The following is a 20735-nucleotide window of genomic DNA, read 5'->3' on the forward strand; positions in this document are numbered from 1 at the left end:
CATATTACTCATTTGCTCCTTTCATACCTTCCTCATGAAATTAAATAGCAGATTCACAAGAACCTGGCACTGGTGGCAGACAAAAGGGCCTCAACGTTCTGCAGCAGGCCAGAGGAGGAATGATGCTGCTAGAGTCTTCATTAGTTCCAGTGCTCAAGCCCGGGTTTCTAAGGTTTGACAATATTCTGTAAGTTAAAATCATTCCCACACATACAGAGTAGAATCCCGTTTCTGTAAGAATACACACACACACACATATTCATGGAACATTGTCTGGAAGGATATACATGAAAATGTTAGAGTTGGGGGGGGTTGAATTTTAGGCAATTTTCATTTTTTTTAATGTCTTCTGGTTTTTCTACTATAAACATGAATTCGTTGTAGAACCTCTAAAATGATAATGTTCATGAGGTTGGTTTTCCTCGTTCAGTAGCTGGCGGGGAACAGCATAGTGAAAAATCTTCCCTTTGCCAGGAGGCAGGCACTAGCATGGGAAGGGATGCGGATTTTTCTTAGTTTTCTAAGGCCCTGTTAGCTTAGGGTCTCGGTGCTGCTTGGGTAAGGTGTAAGCATCTTTTAATCCTTCAGAGTCACCTCTGCAAAACAGCAGTGCCTGCCCCCACCTGTATCTTGGGTCCCCAGGCCACAAGGAGGCTGGCCAGCAGCCTCAGCCAACTCTAGGGCCCTTCAGCATCTGTGTTTCGAACAGCGCAGGCTGCCGTGGGTCAGGAAGGCCTGGGTGGCATCGTGAGCAGGGCTGAGTACCTGTTGCCGCAGGGCCATCAGCTGAGAAGCCAGGCCTCCAGCTCCTGGACGCAGAACTGCTCCCGCCGGGCCAGCACCTCGTTGTTAAAGGTTGCGCAAGGGGAGCTTCCCCCGTGAAACAAGTCTCCATCCAACCACAGCCCAAACCGGCCACTAGAGAAGAGGACAGTCTTGGTGCAGCTTACCCCTGTGTGCTGAAACCCTCAGGCTCTGCCACTGACTGGCCATGCCAATCAGCTCTTGGCCATGCCAGGACGGCAGCCCAGTTTCACCTGTCTTACCTCCCCTTAAAGCAATTTATACTGAATTACTGGGGACTCAGCACATTGTTCCCCATGGGGTTGAGAGTATTTGTTTATTTGTTTGTTTATTTATTTATTGAGACAGAGTCTTGCTTTGTTACCCAGGCTGGAGTGCAGTGGCACAACCTTGGCTCACCACAACCTCTACCTCCCGGGTTCAAGCAGTTCTCCTACCTCGGCCTCCCGAGTAACTGGGATTACAGGCCACCCACCACTATACCTGGTTAATTTTTGTACGTTTAGTAGAGATGGGGTTTTGCTGTGTTGGCCAGGCTGGTCTTGAACTCCTGACCTCAAGCGATCTGCCTGCCTTGGCCTCCCAAAGTGCTGGGATTACAGGCGTGAGCCACCACGCCTGACTAAGAGTATTTTTTGAACAGTTCAGTATTTTAATAAGTATATACAGTGGCGCAACTGTCACCACAGCCCAGTTTTAGAACATTTGGAGCATTTTTAAGGTGGCAATTCTTTTTTTTTTTTTTTTTTTTTTGAGACAGAGTCTCGCTCTGTCGCCCAGGAGTGCAATGTGTGATCTCAGCTCACTGCAACCTCCGCCTTCCAGGTTGAAGCAATTCTCCCACCTCAGCCTCCCGAGTAGCTGGGACTACAGATGCCTGCCACCATGCTCAGCTAATTTTTGTATTTTTTAGTAGAGACGGGGTTTCACCACATTGGCCAGACTGCTCTCGAACTCCTGACCTCAAGTGATCTGCCCATCTCATGCCAAAGTGCTGGAATTACAGGCATGAGCCACCGCACCCGGCCAAGATGGCAATTTTTTTTTTTTCGGTAGGAGTCTCGCTCTGTTGCCCAGGCTGAAGTGCAGCGGTGCAATCTCAGCTCACTGCAAGCTCCGCCTCCCGGGTTCACGCCATTCTCCTGCCTCAGCCTCCCAAGTAGCTGGGACTACAGGCGCCAGCCACCACGCCCAGCTAATTTTTTTGTATTTTTAGTAGAGACGGGGTTTCACCGTGTTAGCCAGAATGGCCTCGATCTCCCGACCTCATGATCTGCCCACCTTGGCCTCCCAAAGTGCTGGGATTACAGGCATGATCCTGGCCCAAGATGGCAGTTCTTAATACAAAAATTAGTCGAGTGTGGTGGTGGGCACCTGTAGTCCCCAGCTACTCCAGAGGCTGAGGCAGGAGAATCACTTGAACCTGGGAGGGGGAAGTTACAGTGAGCTGAGATCACGCCACTGCACTCCAGCCTGGGCGACAGAGCGAGACTCTGTCTCAAAAAAAATTAAAAAATAAAAAATAAAAATGGCAATTCTTTAACCAAAGCTAGTACATCTCGGGGTGCAAACTCTGAGAGCCCAAATACTTCAGAGCATCCATTCAAATCCCCTTATTTGGTAGAAAACCTCAGCCGGAGCTAGGAAGTGAATTCCTGCAGATCAGCAATGGCTGATGTGTTCTCTGCCAAGCTGCCCCTCAGTGGAGGCTTTTCAGGAAGTTGGGAGAGCAAAGAATTTGCCTGGTACTAATCAAGCAATGCTCTCATCCCTGCCCTCAGGATAAGATGCATGCCCCCTGAATGTGAAGGTCACACCAGGATGAGATCAACAACTTTTTTTTCCTACCTCTCTCTACCCGCTGTCCTCACCAAGGGAGGCTCCTGCAATGAGTTATGTCCCCTGCAATTCCTGGGCTGATGGAAAAACGAGGCACACTCATCTCTTGACGCTAGCCTCATCCAACCATGTGGAATTCCAAAAGTTGCATACATTCAGACTAAACTGTCACCAGCTGTAACACTTCGGTGGGGGCACTCATCCATCCTTTCTGCTTAATACTGGCTTAGCGTGAGGGTGAGGGGGTTGGCTGGGAGGCTGAGCAATGAAGGGAACAGCCTGAGAGTTCCCACCAGCCTCCCCATTGCATCAAGGGCAGCCTCGCCCAGCAGTTCAGCAGAGGGAAAGGGACCAGAACACAGACCACCCCAAGACTCAGGAGGACTGAGACACTCACCTGCCACTGCCCATCATCAGTGAATCCAAGTCTCCCTTCACAAAGAAAGAGTTGCTTCCAGTCCACTTAAAGACCTGGGTGATAGGGAAAGGCTCAGGTTACTACGGGAGCGAGTCCCGCCCTTGCAGTTTGACCCCGAACCACTGGGTGGCAATGTTGTGGCGGGAACAGCATCCAGGCCGCAGCCGAGACGCAGGTGGGACTCGGGGTTCAGGGATCTTGGAGTTTCTCTTCTCAGTCTCTTTGGAGTCACCGCCACATGCCCTTTAGTTTGAATTCCTACAGCCTAGAAGCCACTTTGTTCTAGAATAGGACAACAACCTCTGAGGCTTCCTGCTTCCAAAGCTGGAGGGAGGAGGGGAACAGTCCAGGCCAGGAGTGGGGACTGATACTGCCTCACCCGGACAACACCAGCCCGCCTGCGCTTCAGCGCTGCCTCACATCCAGCTCATCCACAAGCCTCGCAGCTCTAGACATAGCCTGCCTGCCGCCATTTCTATCCCGTCCTCTGCTTGGATCACAGCCTCCCAGCTGGTCCCTCTGCCTCCACTGCCTGTACCTACAGCCATACCCACACTGCAATCTGCGTGATCTGTTCGACGTCCAAATCAGATGTTCCCTTTGCCTAAGTCCTCCAATGGCTTCCCATTGCAGTGGGGATAAAATTCAACTTAACAATGGCCAGAAGTGCAGCCTGGGCCTGGTGCAGTGGCTCATGCCTGTAATCCCAGCAATTTTTTAACTAGCCAGGTGTGATGGTGTGCACCTGTAATCCCAGCTACTCAGTAGGCTGAGGCAGAAGGATCGCTTGAGGCCAGGAGTTTCCTCGAGGTCAGGAGTTCTAGACCAACCAGGGCAACAAAGTAAGACCCTCCCTTATCTCTAAAAAATTTTTTTTCTCTTTCTCTCTTTTGACACGGAGTCTCGCTCTGTCACCAGGCTGGAGTGTAGTGGCGCAATCTCGGCTCACTGCAACCTTCGCCTCCAGAGTTCAAACGATTCCCCTGCCTCAGCCTCCCGAGTAGCTGGGACTACAGGCATGCGCCACCACGCCCAGCTTTTAGTAGAGACGGGTTTCACCATGTTGCCCAGGCTGGTCTCAATCTACTGACCTCATGATCTGCCTGCCTCAGCCTCCCAAAGAGCTGGGATTACAGGCGTGAGTCACTGTGCCCGGCCCTAAAAAAATTTTTTTAAACCTAGCTGGTCATGGTGGTGTGCACCTATAGTCCCAGCTATTAGGGAGGCTAAGGTGGAAGGATCACTTCAGCCCAGGAGTGGAGGCTACGGTGAGCTATGATTGCACCACTGCACTCTGGCGTGGGTAACAGAGCAAGACCCCAACTCTAAAAAACAAACAAAAAAAAACTGTCAAAACTTAAAAGTGCAGCCAGCTCTAACCCCTGATTTTCTCTCTGGCCCCTTTTCCCCCTTATTGACTACACTTTAGCTACACCAGTCTTTCCATCCCTGGAACACCCAAAGCCCATTCCCATTCCTGCCCTAGAATCCCTCTGCCCAGAATGCTCTTCCCCCAGATCCTCAGAGGGCCCACCTCTCATCCTTCAGCCCAAATGTCATCTCAGAGAAATTTCCTGGACCACCCTATCTGAAGTAGCCCTTCCTCCCAGACCCTGTTTTATTTCTCTTTATTTATATTAAAGACGTGAAGTTCCATGTTTGCAGACCAGCTCAGAGGCCAGTGTGGTTGGAACAGAGTGAGGGAAAGGAAGAGTAGCAAGAAATGCCATTCAGAGAGAGGCCAGAAGGCGTAGGGATGTAGATCATTGGACACACTTTGGCTCTTCCCCAAGTGAAAGAGGAAGCCAAGGAGTGACATGCTATGAGTTCTAGCTTCCCCCCACCTTTTTTTAAATTTGTGTTAAGACAGAGTCTCACTCTGTCACCCTGGCTGGAGTGCAGTGGCACGATCTCAACTCACTGCAACCTCCGCCTCCTCCAGGTTCAAGAGATTCTCATGCCTCAGCCTACCGAGTAGCTGGGATTACAGGCACATACTACCATGCCTGGCTAATTTTTGTGTTTTTAGTAGAGCTGGGGTTTCACCATGTTGGCCAGATGGGTCTCAAACTCCTGACCTCAAGTGATCCACCCACCTCGGCCTCCCAAAGTGCTGGGATTACAGGCATGAGCCACTGCGCCCTGCCCTGGCTTCCCTTTTGAAAGGATCGCTCCAGCTACTGTGCTGACTGAAGTGGAGGCAATGAGAGACCTTTTAGGAGGCAATAGCAGGGACACACAAGTAATGATGGTGGCTTGAACCAAGATGCCAGCAATGGACATGGCAGTGGTGGATCCCGAATATAGACAGAAGGCAGAGCTGTCAGGATTCGCTGACAGTTCAGATGTAAAGTTGTGAAAGACAGTTAAGGAGGACTTCAAGACTTTCTATCTCAGCAGCAGGAGAGGGAGATGCCATTCATTTGATGGGGGAAGACAGCAGGAGGAGGAGGCTTTGTGAGGGAAAGCCAGGAGGTCTGTTTGGGACATGATAAGCTGGAAATGCCATGTTTGGGGCCAGATGCAGCGCTTATACCTGTAATACCAGCACTTTGGGAGGTGGAAGCAGGCAGATCACTTGAGCTCAGGAATTCAAAACCAGCCTGGGCAACATGGTGAAACCCCATCTCTACAAAAAATACAAAAATTAGCCAGGCATGGTGGCATGTGCCTGTAGTCCCAGCTACTTGGGAGGCTGAGGCAGGAGGATCAGTTGAGCCCAGGAGGTGGAGGCTGCGGTGAGCTGAGATGGCGCCACTGTACTCCAGCCTGGGTGACAGAGTGAGACTCTGTCTCAGAAAAAAAAGAGAAAAGAAATGCCATGTTTGAGATGCAGAGAGAGATGATGGGCAGTTGTTGGATATATGTGAGTTTGGAGTCAGGGAAGAGGCCATTAGCATACAGGCAGCATGAAGAGCTGTGGGAATGGATGAGACCACAGAATAAATGAGGGCCGCTAGAGAAGATACGAGAACCAACACCTGAGCTCTGATGTTGAAAGACTGGGGAGATGAGGAGGAACCAGCAAAAGATTCTACTAGGAGCTGTCAGTGCAATGGAAGGAAAATTCTAGACCTTTAGAACTAAGACTTAAGTTCAGGAAGGCAAGTGGTGATGAGTAGTACCAGCACTGGCTCACCATGCCTCCCTCACCCTTTCCTAGATCCTGGGAAGCTTGATGGAGCCCCTCCAGCTGATGGCAGCAATGCAATAGATATGGTATATTTTGCCTTTAGCAAAGCAGTCCATAGCTCCTTGTGAACTCCCTGTCATGAGACCAGATGACCGTGTGATTGGATGTGTCTGAAGGAATCTTAGTCTGTGCATTGGAGAGATCTCTAATAGCAAAATACCTGGAACGACTTCATCCATTGAACAATTAAAAAAAAATTTTTTTTAAGAGACAGCATCTCACTCTGTTGCCCAGGCTGGTCTTGAACTCCTGAGCTCAAGCAATCCTCCCACCTCAGTCCCGCAAAATGCTAGGATTACAGGTGTGAGCCAGCCACCGCACCTGGTCATTTTTTGTTTTGTTTTTGTTTTTCCCTTTTTGTGGAAAATAGCATCTTGCTCTGTTGCCCAGGCTGGTCTTGAACTCCTGGGCTCAAGTGATCCTCCTGCCTCTGCCTCCCTAAGAGTGCTGGGATTATAGGCATGAGTCACAGCGCTTGGCCTGGCCATTTTTACTAGTAGTAAAAATAGTCTGCTCTGTGCCAAGCAGGTACTGCTCAGTAGCTTTAGTGGATAAATAACCCAGAGGCAGGAAATCTTTGGATGGAAGGCGTTTGGGACTATTATTCTCACCCAGCTCCTAGGCAGGTCGAGCCACCCGACTATACCAGTCATCTTGTGCCTTTCACTCTCCCATTCGTCATTAATTAGAAACTTGAGCTCTGACTCACCACCCCCAACCCTTCACAGCTCTCTGGTAAACTTCACTATCCACGCGGACCTGTCCAGGCCCTGCCCTAGAATGCGTTTCTGCTGCTGTCTTCCATGGTCACATCTGAGAATTTGTCCTCAGCAAGGATGGCAGGTGGCTCTTCCACAGCCTATTTCAAATGTCCCTCTCTCTGTCCGCTGTATCCTGTCTTCCAACACATTGTCCAACTGCTGTCCCTGCTCCAAGCCTTTGACGTCAGGGAGACCTCTCAGGCCAAGCCCACCTTTGCCTTGGTGTCCCGCAGTGCCCCCTGCTTCCCTCCCTTCCTTCTCCAGTCTAGGTTCTGTGGTCCATGTTGTATTGTCACTCCCTTCAACTTCCTTTCCCTCTCTGCCGCTGTTAAACCAGTTGGGCAAAACCCCTAACCCTGGCTGCCCGCTCTCTGCAGTCCACTCTCTGGTGTCCCCTCTCTGCAGGCCTGCGCCGAGCAGCCGATGCTGCTGAAGAAGCAGGCGCAGAAGTGGCGGCGCCCTAACCTCACAACCCAAGCCGCCACTCGCACGGCCCAGCGGCACTTCTGCTGCTCCGGTGTTCTCCAGCAGGCTTCCCTCCCTTCCCACACCTGTGATGACTGCGATACCCGATCCTTCACCTTCCTCCAGCAATGACCTCACCCTGTATTTCTTTTTTTTTTTTTTTTTAGAGACAGGGTCTTGCTCTGTTGCCCAGGCTGGAATGCAGTGGTGCGATCACGGCTCACTACAGCCTCAACCTTCCAGGCTTAAGCGATCCTCCTGCATCAGCCTCTCAAGTAGCTGGGACTACAGGTGTGCTCTACTGTGTCTGGCTAATTTTTGTATTTTTTGTAGAGATGGGGTCTCACTATGTTGCCCAGGCAGGTCTTGAAATCCTGGACTCAAGCAGTCCACCTTCGTTGGCCTCCCAAAGTAGGATTACAGGCATGAGCCACGGTGCCTGGCCCCCATGCTTCCTGAGAAGCCACTGGCTGTGTCCTTCTTCGTCATCCTGCCACCACGCCCTCAGGCCTATCTTGTCTTCCCAGCCTGTGCCTGGAAAGCATGGTCCTCCCTCCTCTCAGCCAGTCAGCGGTTGCCAGAGACCCACCAAGTATGTTTTGTTTTGTTTTGTTTTGTTTGTTTTTGAGATGGAGTCTTGCTCTGTCGCCCAGGCTGGAGTGCAGTGGCTCTATCTCGGCTCACTGCAAGCTCCGCCTCCCAGGTTCATGCCATTCTCCTGCCTCAGCCTCCCGAATAGCTGGGACTACAGGCGCCAGCCACCACGCCTGGCTAATTTTTTGTATTTTTAGTAGAGACAGGATTTCACCATGTTAGCCAGGATGGTCTCGATCTCCTGACCAAGTGATCCACCCGCCTCGGCCTCCCAAAGTGCTGGGATTACAGGCGTGAGCCACCGCGCCCAGCCAAATCCACCAAGTATGTTTTAAATGCAGGACAGACAGGTCAAGGGGGATGCTCTGCCCACCACTGCCCTGCTCATTACCCCTGTGGAAAGATAGTGGCACACCAGGCAGCCCATCGTGGAGGATGGTGCTGGGGGCCACTGGGACCCAAGGAGCTTTGTCTCACCACACGCCCCACTCCCCCCACGGAAGGTTGGGAACATCACCTTCAGCTGTGGTGAGAAGGAGAAGAGGAATGTCTCGCCGGTACCATAGAAGCCTTTGCTGAGTTGGATAGCCGAGGAGGAGAAGGCTCCAAATATCTGGAAAGCGGAAGTTGCAGTCTGCAGCTGGAGGGGAGCTGGGGGTCCTCTGACGACCCTCATTCTTTGGGTTTAGTAATACAGGCTCATCCTAGAGGGCACCTGGGAAGCTGGGGCAGAGCTGGGGCATGGGGGCTCCCCACCCAAGAGCAGGAATCCTCATGCATCCTTTCCCTTAATGCTCCCCAAGGAAGAGGTCCTGCTGGCTTCCTCCTCTGGGCAGTCAGGGCCCTCCTTTTTCTTAAATATACTTACTCTAGGCTGAGTGCAATGGCTCACGCCTGTAATCCCAACACTTTGGGGAGACAAGGGTGGGCTGATCACCTGAGGTCAGGAGTTCGAGACCAGCCTGGCCAACATAGCGAAATCCTGTCTCTACTAAACATACAAAAATTAGCCAGGTGTGGTGGTGGGCACTTGTAATCCCAGCTACTTGGGAGGCTGAGTTAGGAGAATTGCTTGAACCCAGGAGGTGGAGGTTGCAGTGAGTCGAGATCACGCCACTACACTCCAGTCTGGGTGACAGAGCGAGACTCCATCTTAAAAAAAAATTATATATATATATATGTGTGTGTGTATATATATGTGTATATATATTCATTCTATGCAAGTAATCGTGGAAAAAAGTAGCAGTTATAGAGAAGCAAAATAAAGTAAAGCCATCTCCCAATCCCCCTCATTCTTCCCCAAGATAATCACTCTTAATATTTTGGTATATTTCCTTCTGACATCAGTTTAATGCCAGTGTGTGTGTATGTGTGTGTATATATATATATATATATATTTTTTTTTTTTTTTTCTTCAGACAGGGTCTCACTCTGTCACCCAGGCTGGAGTGCAGTGGTGTGATCATGGCTCACTGCAGCCTCAACCCCCCTACAATGCCCCCAGCTGCAGTTGCTGGGACTATAGGCAAACACCACCACACCTGGCGAATTTTGTTGTTGTTGTTTGTTTTTGGTTTTGGTTTTTTTTTAGAGACAGGGTCTGGCTATGTTGTCCAGGCTGGTCTTGAACTCCTGGACTGAAGCAATTCTCCTGCTTCAGCCTCCCAAAGTGCTGGGATTACAGGTGTGAGCCACCGTGCCCAGCAACCCCCACACTTTCTTCTACTTCTGAGGATGAAGATGCAGTTTTACAGTCAAACGATTATTTGCTTAATTGTCTGACCCTTCCCCTATTAGACCATTAGCTCCAAGAGAGCTGGGGCTGCTTCTGGGTTGATTCTGCTCTATCCCACCTCTCACCTGGCACACAGAAGGCGCCCCATGTAGATGTGTTGAATGCATAAATGGGGGAATGGCTCTGAGTGGGCAGGTCCCATTGCCATCATCAGTGTCCGTTACAGGTGACTTAGTCTTTCACTCTGTCTGCTTGTCCCTGAGCTGCCCTGGGTCAGGGCCCATGGGTACCTGGTGGGGTGCCCCCAGAGCCTCGGGTGGCACCCCTGCCCAGCTCACCTGCCCGTCCTGGTCCCTGAGCACCAGCAGCACTGGCCCGCTGCAGCCCTCCATCCGCCGGTACAGGCTCTGCAGGCTGAAACCGTCCCTCGATGTGCAGAAGACCAGACTCCAGGGATGGCCGGTGACTCTTGGTGGGAAGTGAAAGCTGAGCTGGGGACAGGGCTGGAGGTGAATGGAGGAGTTCTTGCTCCCTCCTGCCATATCCTGGGGATGGGCTTGCACAGCCACCATGCATCCAGCCCAGTGCTTTATAGACAATAGAGCAGTTTGCTGATTCTAGGGACTTTCATGCCATTAGCAATAGCCCTCGGAGATAAGGGTTGTTATTCCCATGTTACAGATGAGGAAACTGAGGCTCAGGGAGGTGGAACAACTAGCCCAAAGCTCACGTGGGTAGTGAATGGCAGAGCCAGGATTTGAACCCGGGTCAGGACTCTCAGGACTGTTTCTGCTCGGTCACCCCGGCCCCCAGAGGCCAGAGAATAGGAAAGATGCTGAACCCCTCCTCCTGATCCATCGTCTCATCCGCTCCCCCCTCTCCGACTTTGGCCTCAGTTCCCAAGGGCTGGTTCTATGTAGGAATTAGTCTCTTTCTTTTTTTTCCTTTGAGACAGAGTCTCACTCTGTCACCCAGGCTGGAGTAGAGCGACACAATCTCAGCTCACTGCAACCTTCGCCTCCTGGGTCCAAGCAAATCTCGTGCCTCAGCCTCCCGAGTAGCTGAAACTACAGGTGCGCACCACCACGCCAGGCTAATTTTTGTATTTTTAGTAGAGAAAGGATTTTGCCATGTTGGCCAGGCTGGTCTCCAACTCCTGGCCTCAAGCAATCCCCCTGCCTTGGCCTTCCAAAGTGCTGGGATTACAGGCATGAGCCACCGCGCCTGTCCTAGCCTCTTTCTTTACCTCCTTAACCTCCTGGCCCAGTGTAGAGGGAGGTGCTAGCAACACTGGATGATTTTACAAGAAAGGAAGCAAAGCCCCGAGAGAAGAAGCAATTTGCCAGAAGTAATGCATGATGAGAACAGAGCAAGGATGACTCTAGGTGCCCCTGGGTGTGGCTGGTATAAGGCAGGAGGGTGAGACTCAGGTTTAGGGCTGAAATTCTTGTGCCATGGGCAGTGTCCGGACCTGCCTAATATCTGAGGCACTCAAAACTTGGCTGGCTTCTGTCAGCTGGGGCACCATGGGATCCTCAGGAGCAGCAGCTGGGTCTGGAGCTGCCTCCTCCTCCTCTTCCTCCTCGTTACCCTCCTCCCCAGACAGGGTGTCCTCCACCTGGGTGGGCTGCGAAAACACAAAGAGGCCTGGTGGGTCCAGGGACAGGAGGTCCCAGCTTCTACCATCTCCTGAGCCCAGGAGCCTCCTCGGGCCCCCTCATCACTCCCTGCCCATGTGCCTGTAACCCCCAGCCCAGCCCAGAGTATTTGGGGGTTTCCACAACAGACAGGATGCTGCCCCTGCTGCCAGCCTGCTTCCTCCCTGGTCCCTGCCGGCTCAGGGCTGGAGCACAGTCACCCGACCCCCGCCAGCACCCCACAAGGCTCAGATGGGGCCATGGGCCCTGCAGTTTGTCGGCCTGTTTGCCCTGGATCCTGGGTGGGTGGCAGGGATCAAGTTCTAAGCTTGGGAGCAGAGGAGAAGGCAGATGGTGGCCCAGCCCTGGGAACTTCAATTGTGTGTGTTTGTACATTAAATAATGAAAACAACAAAAAGCCCATCCTCGCCCAGGCCTGTGTTCAGTGTGTTCAGTGTGCGCTGTCTGTGATCTCTGTGTATTTCTTCTTCTTCATCTTTTTTTTTTTTTTTTTTTTTGAGACAGGATCTTGCTCTGTCACCCAGGCTGGAGTTCAGTGGTGCAATCTTGGCTCACTGTGACCTCCGGCTCCCAGGTTCAAGCAATTCTCTTGTCTCAGCCTCCCAAGTAGCCAGGACTACAGATGCCCACCAGCATGCCTGTTTCCTCATGTTGGCCAGGCTGGTCTCGAACTCCTGACCTCAGGTGATCCGCCTGGCTCGGCCTCCCAAAGTGCTGGGATTATAGGCGTGAGCCACCACCCCCGGCTTATTTATCAGCATTTTCCAAAGGAAGAAAAGGAAGCCCAAAGGTTTCCCCATGAAGCCCATGAAATGATGCACGCAGTCATATGTGAGATCATATATGTAAGTTCATGTAAAATGTGTTTGTCTATGTGAATTGTATGTTGGCTTGGAATAGAGTTGTGTGGGCACATCAATGTGAGGAGGTACTGAGTGTAAATGTGTGTACTTATATATCAATGTGTTTGTGTGAGTTGGGATGGTGTAAATATGTACAGCCATCAGGGGCATCATTAATCACTCACTCATTCATTCAATTGAGCTTCCACTCTGTACCAGAGTGTGTGTATGTGCGTGTTTAGTGTGTGTGTTTGAATGTGTGTATGTCTGTATGTGTGAGTGTGAGTGCATTTGAGTGTGTGTGTGTGTGTGTATTTGAGTGCATGTGTGTCTGAGTGCATTTGAGTGTGTTTGAGTGTGTGTGTGTGCATGCGTATGTGTGTGAGTGTGTATATGTATGTGTGCGCGCGCCTCCACACAATGACCTTGCAGGCTTTTCCCAGGAAGAAGAGACCTCTCAGGGGCTGAGAGATGGACAGGACCCCCTCTCCTGCCCCGCTCTGTTTTCCAGGCTCAGGCCTGAGGCAGGGGCTAGCTGTGTGTGGCTCTGAACAGAGCTGCATCCAGCACCCACTCCAGGGAGGAAGGGACAGGGACATCGGTCTGTTCTCCTTGAGGACCTTGGAGCAGGGGGGTTAAGACCCCACGTTCCTGAGTCAGTCCTTGCTCCAAACCACAGGCCTGCCAGGGAGGGACTGGAGAGGGGAACAAGTCACCACCCGCATCCAACCCTAGCCCAGGCCCCAGCCTGCCAGAGACCTCGCCTCCTTCCACCTCCTAACCTGCACCACAGCCAGAGCTGGAACCCTTACCAGCCGAGTGTAACGCCAGCGGAGGCCTCTCATTCTCCTGTCCCTGCCCGGCCGGCCGTGGGCAGTGAGTGAATCCTCAGCCCTGCCCAGGAAGGAAGCGCTGATAGGTGAGGCCTAGAGATGAGAGGGAGAGGCCTGGGACACACCCAGCCGGCTCCATGCCCACCCAGCTGCCCTTTGCTCCCTCTCACCTGTCACTCCCAGGCCGAGCTGCTGCTGGGTGGGTCTGTGAGCAACTCGGCATTCAAGGCCTCATTGCAGTTAGCATCTAACATGTATTAACCATACACCATAAATTCTAGTTGCAATTCCTTTCCACCTCCTTGCCCTTCTGGCAGCCTGGCCTGGGGACTGTGGGCCATTGGCCAGATGACTAAGGCCCAGGCTGGAGGTCTGGGGCCTCTAGTTCCCCGTATGACCTTGCATAAGCCCATTTGAACTCCTGAGCCTCAGTTTTACCACACGTAACATGTCGAACCAGATAATCTCAGAAGCCTTTGCGGGACTGACAGGCTGCCATTCACTTCCCTCTCCACGCCGATGAGTGCATTAGAACGGAAGCTAGAAGGGGGCATGCCTAGACCAAAGGAATAATCTGGCTGTGTGCGGTGGCTCATGCTGGTAGGCTGAGGGAGGTGGATAACTTGAGTCCAGGAGTTTGAGACCAGCCTGGGCAACATGGTGAAACCCTGTCTCTACAAAAAAAAACAAAACAAAGATTAACTGGCCGTGGTGTCGTGTGCCTTAATCCCAGCTCCTCGGAAGACTGAGGTGGGAGGATCACCTGAGCCTGAGGGGAGGAGGCTGCAGGGAGCCGAGACTGCGCCACTGCACTCCAGCCTGGGTGACAGAGTGAGGCCCTGTCTCCAAAAAAAAAAAAAAGCTATTTTTACTTTGCATCCTAAACATAAATGTATTTTAGGCTTTCATCATTGCTTTGCTTGTCACTTAACAGAAAGTTTCTTTACTAAGTCTTTGTTTCTTTTTCCATATTTAGTTTCAGATGGGGGTGGGGGAAACATGCAATTCTAAATTGAAACATAAATAAACTTTTGTTAATGTTCAGTAAAAAAAAAAAAGAAAAGAATAGATTATTTTAAAAGATTTTTAAAATTATTTATTTATTTATTTATTTATTTATTTTTGAGATGGAGTTTCACTCTTGTTGCCCAGGCTGGAGTGCAGTGGCGCCATCTGGGCTCACCGCAACCTCCGCCTCCCGGGTTCAAGCAATTATTTTGCCTCAGCCTCCACCCAGCTAATTTTGTATTTTTAATAGAGATGGGGTTTCTCCATGTTGGTCAGGCTGGTCTCGAACTCCTGACATCAGGTGATCCACCCGCCTCACCCTCCCAAAGTGCTGGGATTACAGGCATGAGCCACCTTGCCCGGCCAAAGCTTTTTTTTTTTTTTCTAATTAAAAAGTGATATTTAGATATTGTAGAAAATTTGAGAAACCAGAAAAGAATAAGAATATAAAAATGTTCACAATTCTATCTGTCACAAATAAACTCTTAACCCCCAAGGGTGTATGTTCCAGTCTTTTATATTTATTTCACATAGACACATGTATACACATTTGCAAAGGGATCACACCATGTGTTCATACCATATTGACCACACAGTTTTTTTTGTTTGTTTTTTTTGTTTGTTTTTGAGACAGAATCTTGCTCTGTCGCTCAGGCTGGAGTGCAGTGACATGATCTCAGCTTGCTGCAACCTCTGCCTCCCGGGTTCAAGAGATTCTCCTCTCTCAGCCTCCCAAATAGCTGGGATTAGAGGCGTGCACCAACACACCCAGCTAATTTTTGTATTTTTAGTAGAGACGAGGTTTCTCCATGTTGGTCAGGCTGGTCTCGAACTCCTGACCTCAGATGATCTGCCCTCCTCAGCCTCCCAAAGTGCTGGGATTACAGGCCTGAGCCACTGCGCCCGTCCAACCACACAGTTTTATAAAGTACTTTTTCTACTAACAACAATCAAGAATTCTCCAAGGTACCCTACGCTCTTGGAGTGCATGATTCCTGGAGTGGCTGCGCAGTATTTAATCACGGGACATTCATCATTTGTTCCCCCTGCTGTTGGACATTTTGTTTACTTCTAATTTTCTCTAATTATTAGCAAAACTGCAATGAACGTTGTTCATAAAACTGATTGCACCCTTTAAGATAAATTTCAAAAGTTGAATGCTGGATCAAAGGCCATACACATAGTTCTTGATAAGTGTTTCCAACAAAGTTACCCAGGTGCTTAAAGTTGACCCATGTCCGAGTACTTTTAGGGAAGCTCAAGGTAGTATCTTTCTGGTCATCAAACCTTAAAACCCTCGGACTAGAGATAAGGAAACTGCCATTCAGAAAAGGGAAGGAACTCATCAGTCACTTGACATTGTAGTACAGCAGTTAAGAGGACAAGCTCTAGAGTCAGGGAGTTCAAATCCTGGTTTTGTCACTTACTTTGCTGTGTGGCCTTGGGAAAATTACTTTACATCTCTGTGCTTCAGTCACCTCACCTGTAATATTAATATATACGCCTACATCAGGGCTGGTTGTAAGAGTAAATGAAGTTAAATCCTAGAGAGCTAGGGTGCTAAGCCAGGCATCCAACCTACTGACCTCGGTTTGGTGAGATAACAGTACCTTATGTTGTTTGTGGGTGCTGGGTGAGTGGCAATACTTATTACAATCTCCCTACACTGACTCTTTGAGAGTCTAGGGTTCGAATCCCTGACAAGTGGCCCCTCAGCCTCCACCTGGGTGCCTCTGGGACAGGCAGTCACTTGGTCAGTTGCAGGGTGAGGAACTCAGAGGGAGAAGGGAAATAGGGGAGCCGTGGAAGGATGTACTCACCCAGCCTTTAGCGTATCTCCCTGATCCCCAGAGAGGGGGCCACACATGGCACTGACCCTGCCCACCTGGTGGTCTGTATGCGGCCGGTTTAGCTCCGATCCCTGGTCCCCGGGTAGGTGGCTGGCCCTCTGCCCCGGCTCTGGCTCCGGGCTCTCCTCCCTAGCTCTTATATCTGCCCAGAGGGCAGCAAGCCTTGGCCCTGTGCCCACTCTGGTTCCAACTGGGAAGGCCTGGCAGTGATTACGACACATCAGAAACTCAAATCCCACAAGCACACACAAACAAGACCTTGCCATCCCCCTGGCCCCCAGCCCTGCCCCCAACAGCCCGAAGGGGTGGGGATACCAGGCATCTTGGCTCTCCTGAAGCCTCTCACCACAGCTGCCAGACACCAGGTCCTGGAGCTTGATGCCCACCACTGAAGACCATTCCCTTGAGGTTAAAATCTGCGATATGACTGGACATGGTGGCTCATACCTGTAATCCTAGGATTTGGGGAGTCTCAGGTGGGAGGATCGCTTGAGCCCAGGAATTTGAGAACAGCCTGGACAACATGGCACAACGCAACTCCATCTCTACAAAAAAATTTTTTAAAAATTAGCCGGGTGTGGTGGCACATGCCTGTAGTCCCAGCTACTTGGGAGGCTGAGATGGGAGGATCACCTGAGCCTGGGAAAGTCGAGGCTGCAATGAGCTGAAATCACATCACTGCACTCCAGCCTGAGCAACAGGGTGAGACCCTGTCTCAAAAATAAAAGAAAATAAAGTCTGTGGTCTACAAACACTACAGGAAAGGGTGAGGTTGTGGGGTTCTCCGTCAGTCACCCTGTGCTCCAGGCCTGGTAGGCTCGGCCCCTGCTGGTTCCCTCTCAGATGAGATGAGGACGTTTCTCACTGGACCGTGGTGACATTAGGTAAGGTTACACACAGGAAGCCATGTTGAGCATGCAGTAGACGCTCCATTGAAGAGGGGACTACTTCTCCGTCCCCAGCTCACAGTAAGATCTCCATGACTGCTCTGCTGTTGTCTCACAGAACTTCAACGCTCAAAGGGGCTTCAGTAGCCTGCCCCTGGGGTGGGAATCCCTGGGGAATGCGCCCAGGTCACAGGCCTGTTAGGTGGGTGAGCCCACCATTTCACAGATGGCTTGTGCCATCTTCCCACAGCTGGAAGAGACCCTGTTCTGCTGGACTTGGTGGAGAGGACCCGGGTCCCCAGATGCCCTGCTCATGGCCGGGTGTCCTGGGGCAATGTTCCCTCCGGGAAGTGTGGGATGCCAAAAGGACATGTATTATGGGGAAAACAAGTAAGCGAAGGGCCCTGTTGCCACCTCAAACATGGCTGTTGCAATGTGTGTTTAAGCTATAAACGGCTTGGGGATCGCATGCCTAGCACTTCTAGCCACCCCTCCTCCAAGCTCAACACCTGAACCGCTGAGCGCTTTGAGAAGCCAGTGGGGTTTGCCTTGCTGTCCCATTATTTGTCCTCATGGTCAGGAAAACTCAGCGTGTGATCTGGCAACAACATCAACTGCCACATAACCAGATGCTAGAAAGCTTCCATGATGGAGACTGGGCACGGTGGCTCATGCCTGTAATCCCAGCACATTGGGAGGCCAACATGGGCAGATCACCTGAGGTCGGGACTTCAAGACCAGCCTGGCCAACATGGCAAAACCCCATTTCTACTAAAAATACAAAAAAAATTTAGCTGAGTGTGGTGGCGCATGCCTGTAGTCCCAGCTCCTTGGAAGGTTGAGGCAGGAGAATCGCCTGAACCCAGGAGGCGGGGGTTGCAGTGAGCCAACATTACGCCACTGCACTCCGTCCTGAGCGACAGAGTGAGACTCTTTGACTCAAAAAAAAAAAAAAAAAAAAAAAAAAAAAAAAAAAAAAGGCTGGGCGCATTGGCTCACACCTGTAATCCTAATATTTTGGGAGGCCGAGGCAGGTGGATTGCTTGAGGTCAGGAGTTCAAGACCATCCTGGCCAATGTGGCAAAATCCCATCTCTACTAAAAATACAAAAAAAAAACATAGCTGGTTGTGGGGGCACACGCCTGTAGTCCCATGTACTTGGGAGGCTGAGGCAGGATACTCGCTTGAACCCAGGAGGCAAAAGTTGCAGTGAGCTGAGATCACACCACTGCACTCCAGCCTGGGCGACAGAGCAAGACTCTGTCTCAAAACAACAACAACAACAACAAAAACTTCTATGATGGAATTCCAGATACCAGAGGGCCTGACAGATGTCTGGATGCTGAGGCCTTGAAGTTTACCTTCTTTTTATATGTTTATATCTCTATTTATTTATTTATTTATTTATTTATTTTACTTTATTTTTGAGACGGGTTCTTGCTCTGTTACTCAGCCTGGAGTGCAATAACATGATCACAGCTCAGTGCAGCCAGTCTCCTGGGCTCACACAATCCTCCTCCCTCAGCCTCCTGAGTAGCTAGGACTACAGGCATGCGCCATCATGCCCTGCTAATTTCTTTTGTTTATTTATTTATTTTTGTGGAGACAGGGTCTCACTGTGTTGCTAAGGCTGGTCTTGAACTCCTGGTCTCGAGTGAGCCTCCCACCTCAGCCTCCACTGTTGACATTACGGGTGTGAGCCACTGCACTCAGCCTATTTTAAATTTTCTTTCTTTCTTTCTTTCTTTCTTTCTTTCTTTCTTTCTTTCTTTCTTTCTTTTTCTTTTTTTTTTTTTTTTTTGACGGAGTCTCCTTCTGGAGAAGGAGTGGAATGGCATGATCTTGTCATCCAGTGGAATGGCATGATCTTGGCTCATAGCAACCACTCCCTCCTGGGTTCAAGCAATTCTCCTGCCTCAGCCTCCCAAATAGCTGGGACTACAGGTGTGTGCCACCATGCCCAGCTAATTTGCATTTTTTTAGTAGAGACAGGGTTTCACCATGTTGGCCAGGCTGGTCTCAAACTCCTGACCTCAAGCAATGCACCTGCCTTGGCCTCCCAAAGTACTGGGATTACAGGCATGAGCCACCGCACCTGGTCCAGCATGGGAGTTTTGATCTACTATTTCTCACCTGGGTCAGTTCACTCCTCCTTGGGCAACCTAGTGGTCCCTGTTCTGGGGAGGTCACCATGCTAATGCTGAACTTAGTGCAGACACTAAATCAACATAGTGCACTCTAGCCCAGAACTCCAGGGCTCCAGCCATTGTCTTGCCTCAGCCTCTCCAGTAGCTGGGACTATATGCGCTGCCACTGTGACCAGCAATTTGCCTTCTTGGCCAGACCTCATGCTGCCTGTTTCAGAACTGCAATAGTCATCCAGGAAACAATTTAAGTGTCCAATAAAAGGGGGAAAGGTGAGGTGATTCATGGAACATCATCAATTCAATGGATTATTTCTGTGTGTGTGTGTGTGTGTGTGTGTGTGTGTGTGTGTGTGTGTTTTGACAGAGTTTTCCTCTTGTTGCCCAGGCTGGAGTGCAATGGCATGATCTTGGCTCACCACAACCTCCACCTCCCGGGTTCAAGCCATTCTCCTGCCTCAGCCTCCTGAGTAGCTGGGATTACAGGTATACGCACCACCACGCCCGGCTAATTTTTTTGTATTTTTAGTAGAGATGGGGTTTCACCGTATTGAATGGTCTTGATCTCCTGACCTTGTGATCCGCCCGCCTCAGCCTCCCAAAGTGCTGGGATTACAGGTGTGAGCCACCGCGCCCAGCCCAGTGGATTATTTCTAAGTATGAAAGTGATGTTTGCAAAGAGCTTATAAATGTGTTATAAATGTGTGGGGATATGCTTCTGCTACCCTATTAAGTGAAAAAGCAGTACACAAATTGCATAGGCAGTAAGATTTCAGCTATGCAAATCAAACTTGAAATTAGCAAAGAGAAAATGATTAAAAGGGAATACACCCAGTCTTCACTGGGCTGACTGGCTCCCCTTTGAACCTCAGGTCAGTATAAGATGACCAGACACTCTCTGACATGTGCCGGAAGTTTTGATTTTCACTCTCTGAGATCTCTTCTTTCCCTTACTCTTGAATGGCTGGCAACTGCATTCTTCATTGAGAAAACAGAAGTGGGCCAGGCACTGTGGCTCATAACTGTAATCCCAGCACTTTGGGAGGTTGAGGTGGGTGGATCACTTGAGGTCAGGAGTTTGAGACCAGCCTGCCCAACACGGTAAAACCCTGTCTCTACTAAAAATACAAAAGTTAGCCAGGCATGATGGCAGGCATCTGTAGTCCCAGTTACTTGGGAGGCTGAGGCAGGAGAATTACTTGAACCTGGGAGGCGGAGGTTGCAGTGAACTGAGATGGTGCCACTGCACTCCAGCCTGGGTGGCAAAGCGAGACTGCATCTAAAAAAAAAAAAATTCACTAGGCATGGTGGTGGGTGCCTGTAATCCCAGCTACTCGGGAGGCTGAGGCAGGAGAATCACTTGAGCTCGGGAGGCGGAGGTTGCAGTGAGCTGAGATCGTGCAACTGCACTCCAGCCTGGGCGACAGAGTGAGACTCTGTCTCAAACAAACAAACAAAGCAGCAGCTGGGCACTGTGGCTCACACCTGTAATCCCAGCACTTTGGGAGGCCAAGGCGGGCGGATCTTGAGGTTAGGAGTTCGAGACCAGCCTGGCCATCATAGTCAAATTCTGTCTCTACTAAAAATACAAAAAAATTATCCAGGTGTGGTGGTGGGTGCCTGTAATCCCAGCTATTCGGGAGGCTGAGACAGGAGAATAGCTTGAACCCGGGAGGTGGAGGTTGCAGTGAGCCAAGATCACAC

At 50.6% G+C, this 20735-nt stretch overlaps 2 protein-coding genes across 12 annotated transcripts in view; both read right to left on the reverse strand.

Moving 5' to 3' along the window:
* The window catches only part of MANBAL (mannosidase beta like), a 634273-nt gene that overhangs the window by 419002 nt on the left and 194536 nt on the right, over positions 1 to 20735 (reverse strand). The window contains exon 1 of one of the 8 annotated variants that reach the window (XM_050807394.1): positions 10610 to 10613. The exons of the other annotated variants lie outside the window; for them this stretch is intronic. The gene's annotated coding sequence lies outside the window, so the exon portion shown is untranslated. Of the gene's footprint in view, positions 1 to 10609; positions 10614 to 20735 lie in introns of those variants that run through there. 8 annotated transcript variants of the gene reach the window in all.
* Positions 35 to 16099, reverse strand: TLDC2 (TBC/LysM-associated domain containing 2). 4 transcript variants are annotated; one of them, XM_050807294.1, is made up of 8 exons: positions 15971 to 16067; positions 15578 to 15633; positions 13122 to 13203; positions 11281 to 11436; positions 10148 to 10312; positions 8592 to 8687; positions 3041 to 3114; positions 35 to 918 (listed from the first exon to the last, which is right to left on the reverse strand). In XM_050807294.1, exons 3-8 carry the CDS (start codon positions 13152 to 13154, stop codon positions 783 to 785), a joined length of 660 nt encoding a protein of 219 aa, XP_050663251.1. In that variant the 5' UTR covers positions 13155 to 13203; positions 15578 to 15633; positions 15971 to 16067; the 3' UTR covers positions 35 to 782. The 4 variants fall into 4 exon arrangements, with proteins under 4 accessions (XP_050663251.1, XP_050663250.1, XP_050663249.1 ...); XM_050807293.1 differs by lacking the exon at positions 15578 to 15633 and having other exon boundaries at positions 10148 to 10300; positions 15971 to 16099; XM_050807292.1 differs by lacking the exon at positions 15578 to 15633 and having other exon boundaries at positions 15971 to 16099.

The sequence above is a fragment of the Macaca thibetana genome, chromosome 10 (assembly GCF_024542745.1).
Source record: "Macaca thibetana thibetana isolate TM-01 chromosome 10, ASM2454274v1, whole genome shotgun sequence".
In the NCBI taxonomy this organism is placed as follows: domain Eukaryota; kingdom Metazoa; phylum Chordata; class Mammalia; order Primates; family Cercopithecidae; genus Macaca; species Macaca thibetana.

Bases quoted from the DNA above. Each gene is read 5' to 3' on its own strand.
- TLDC2 (XM_050807292.1), bottom strand. From the start codon at position 16,017: ATGTGTGGCCCCCTCTCTGGGGATCAGGGAGATACGCTAAAGGCTGG. The intron at 3,115-8,591 runs GTGATGTTCCCA...CCTATCACCCAG, and splicing joins CCTTCTCACCACAGCTGAAG to GTCTTTAAGTGGACTGGAAG. The intron at 919-3,040 runs GTGAGTGTCTCA...CCTCTTCTCTAG, and splicing joins CTGATGATGGGCAGTGGCAG to TGGCCGGTTTGGGCTGTGGT.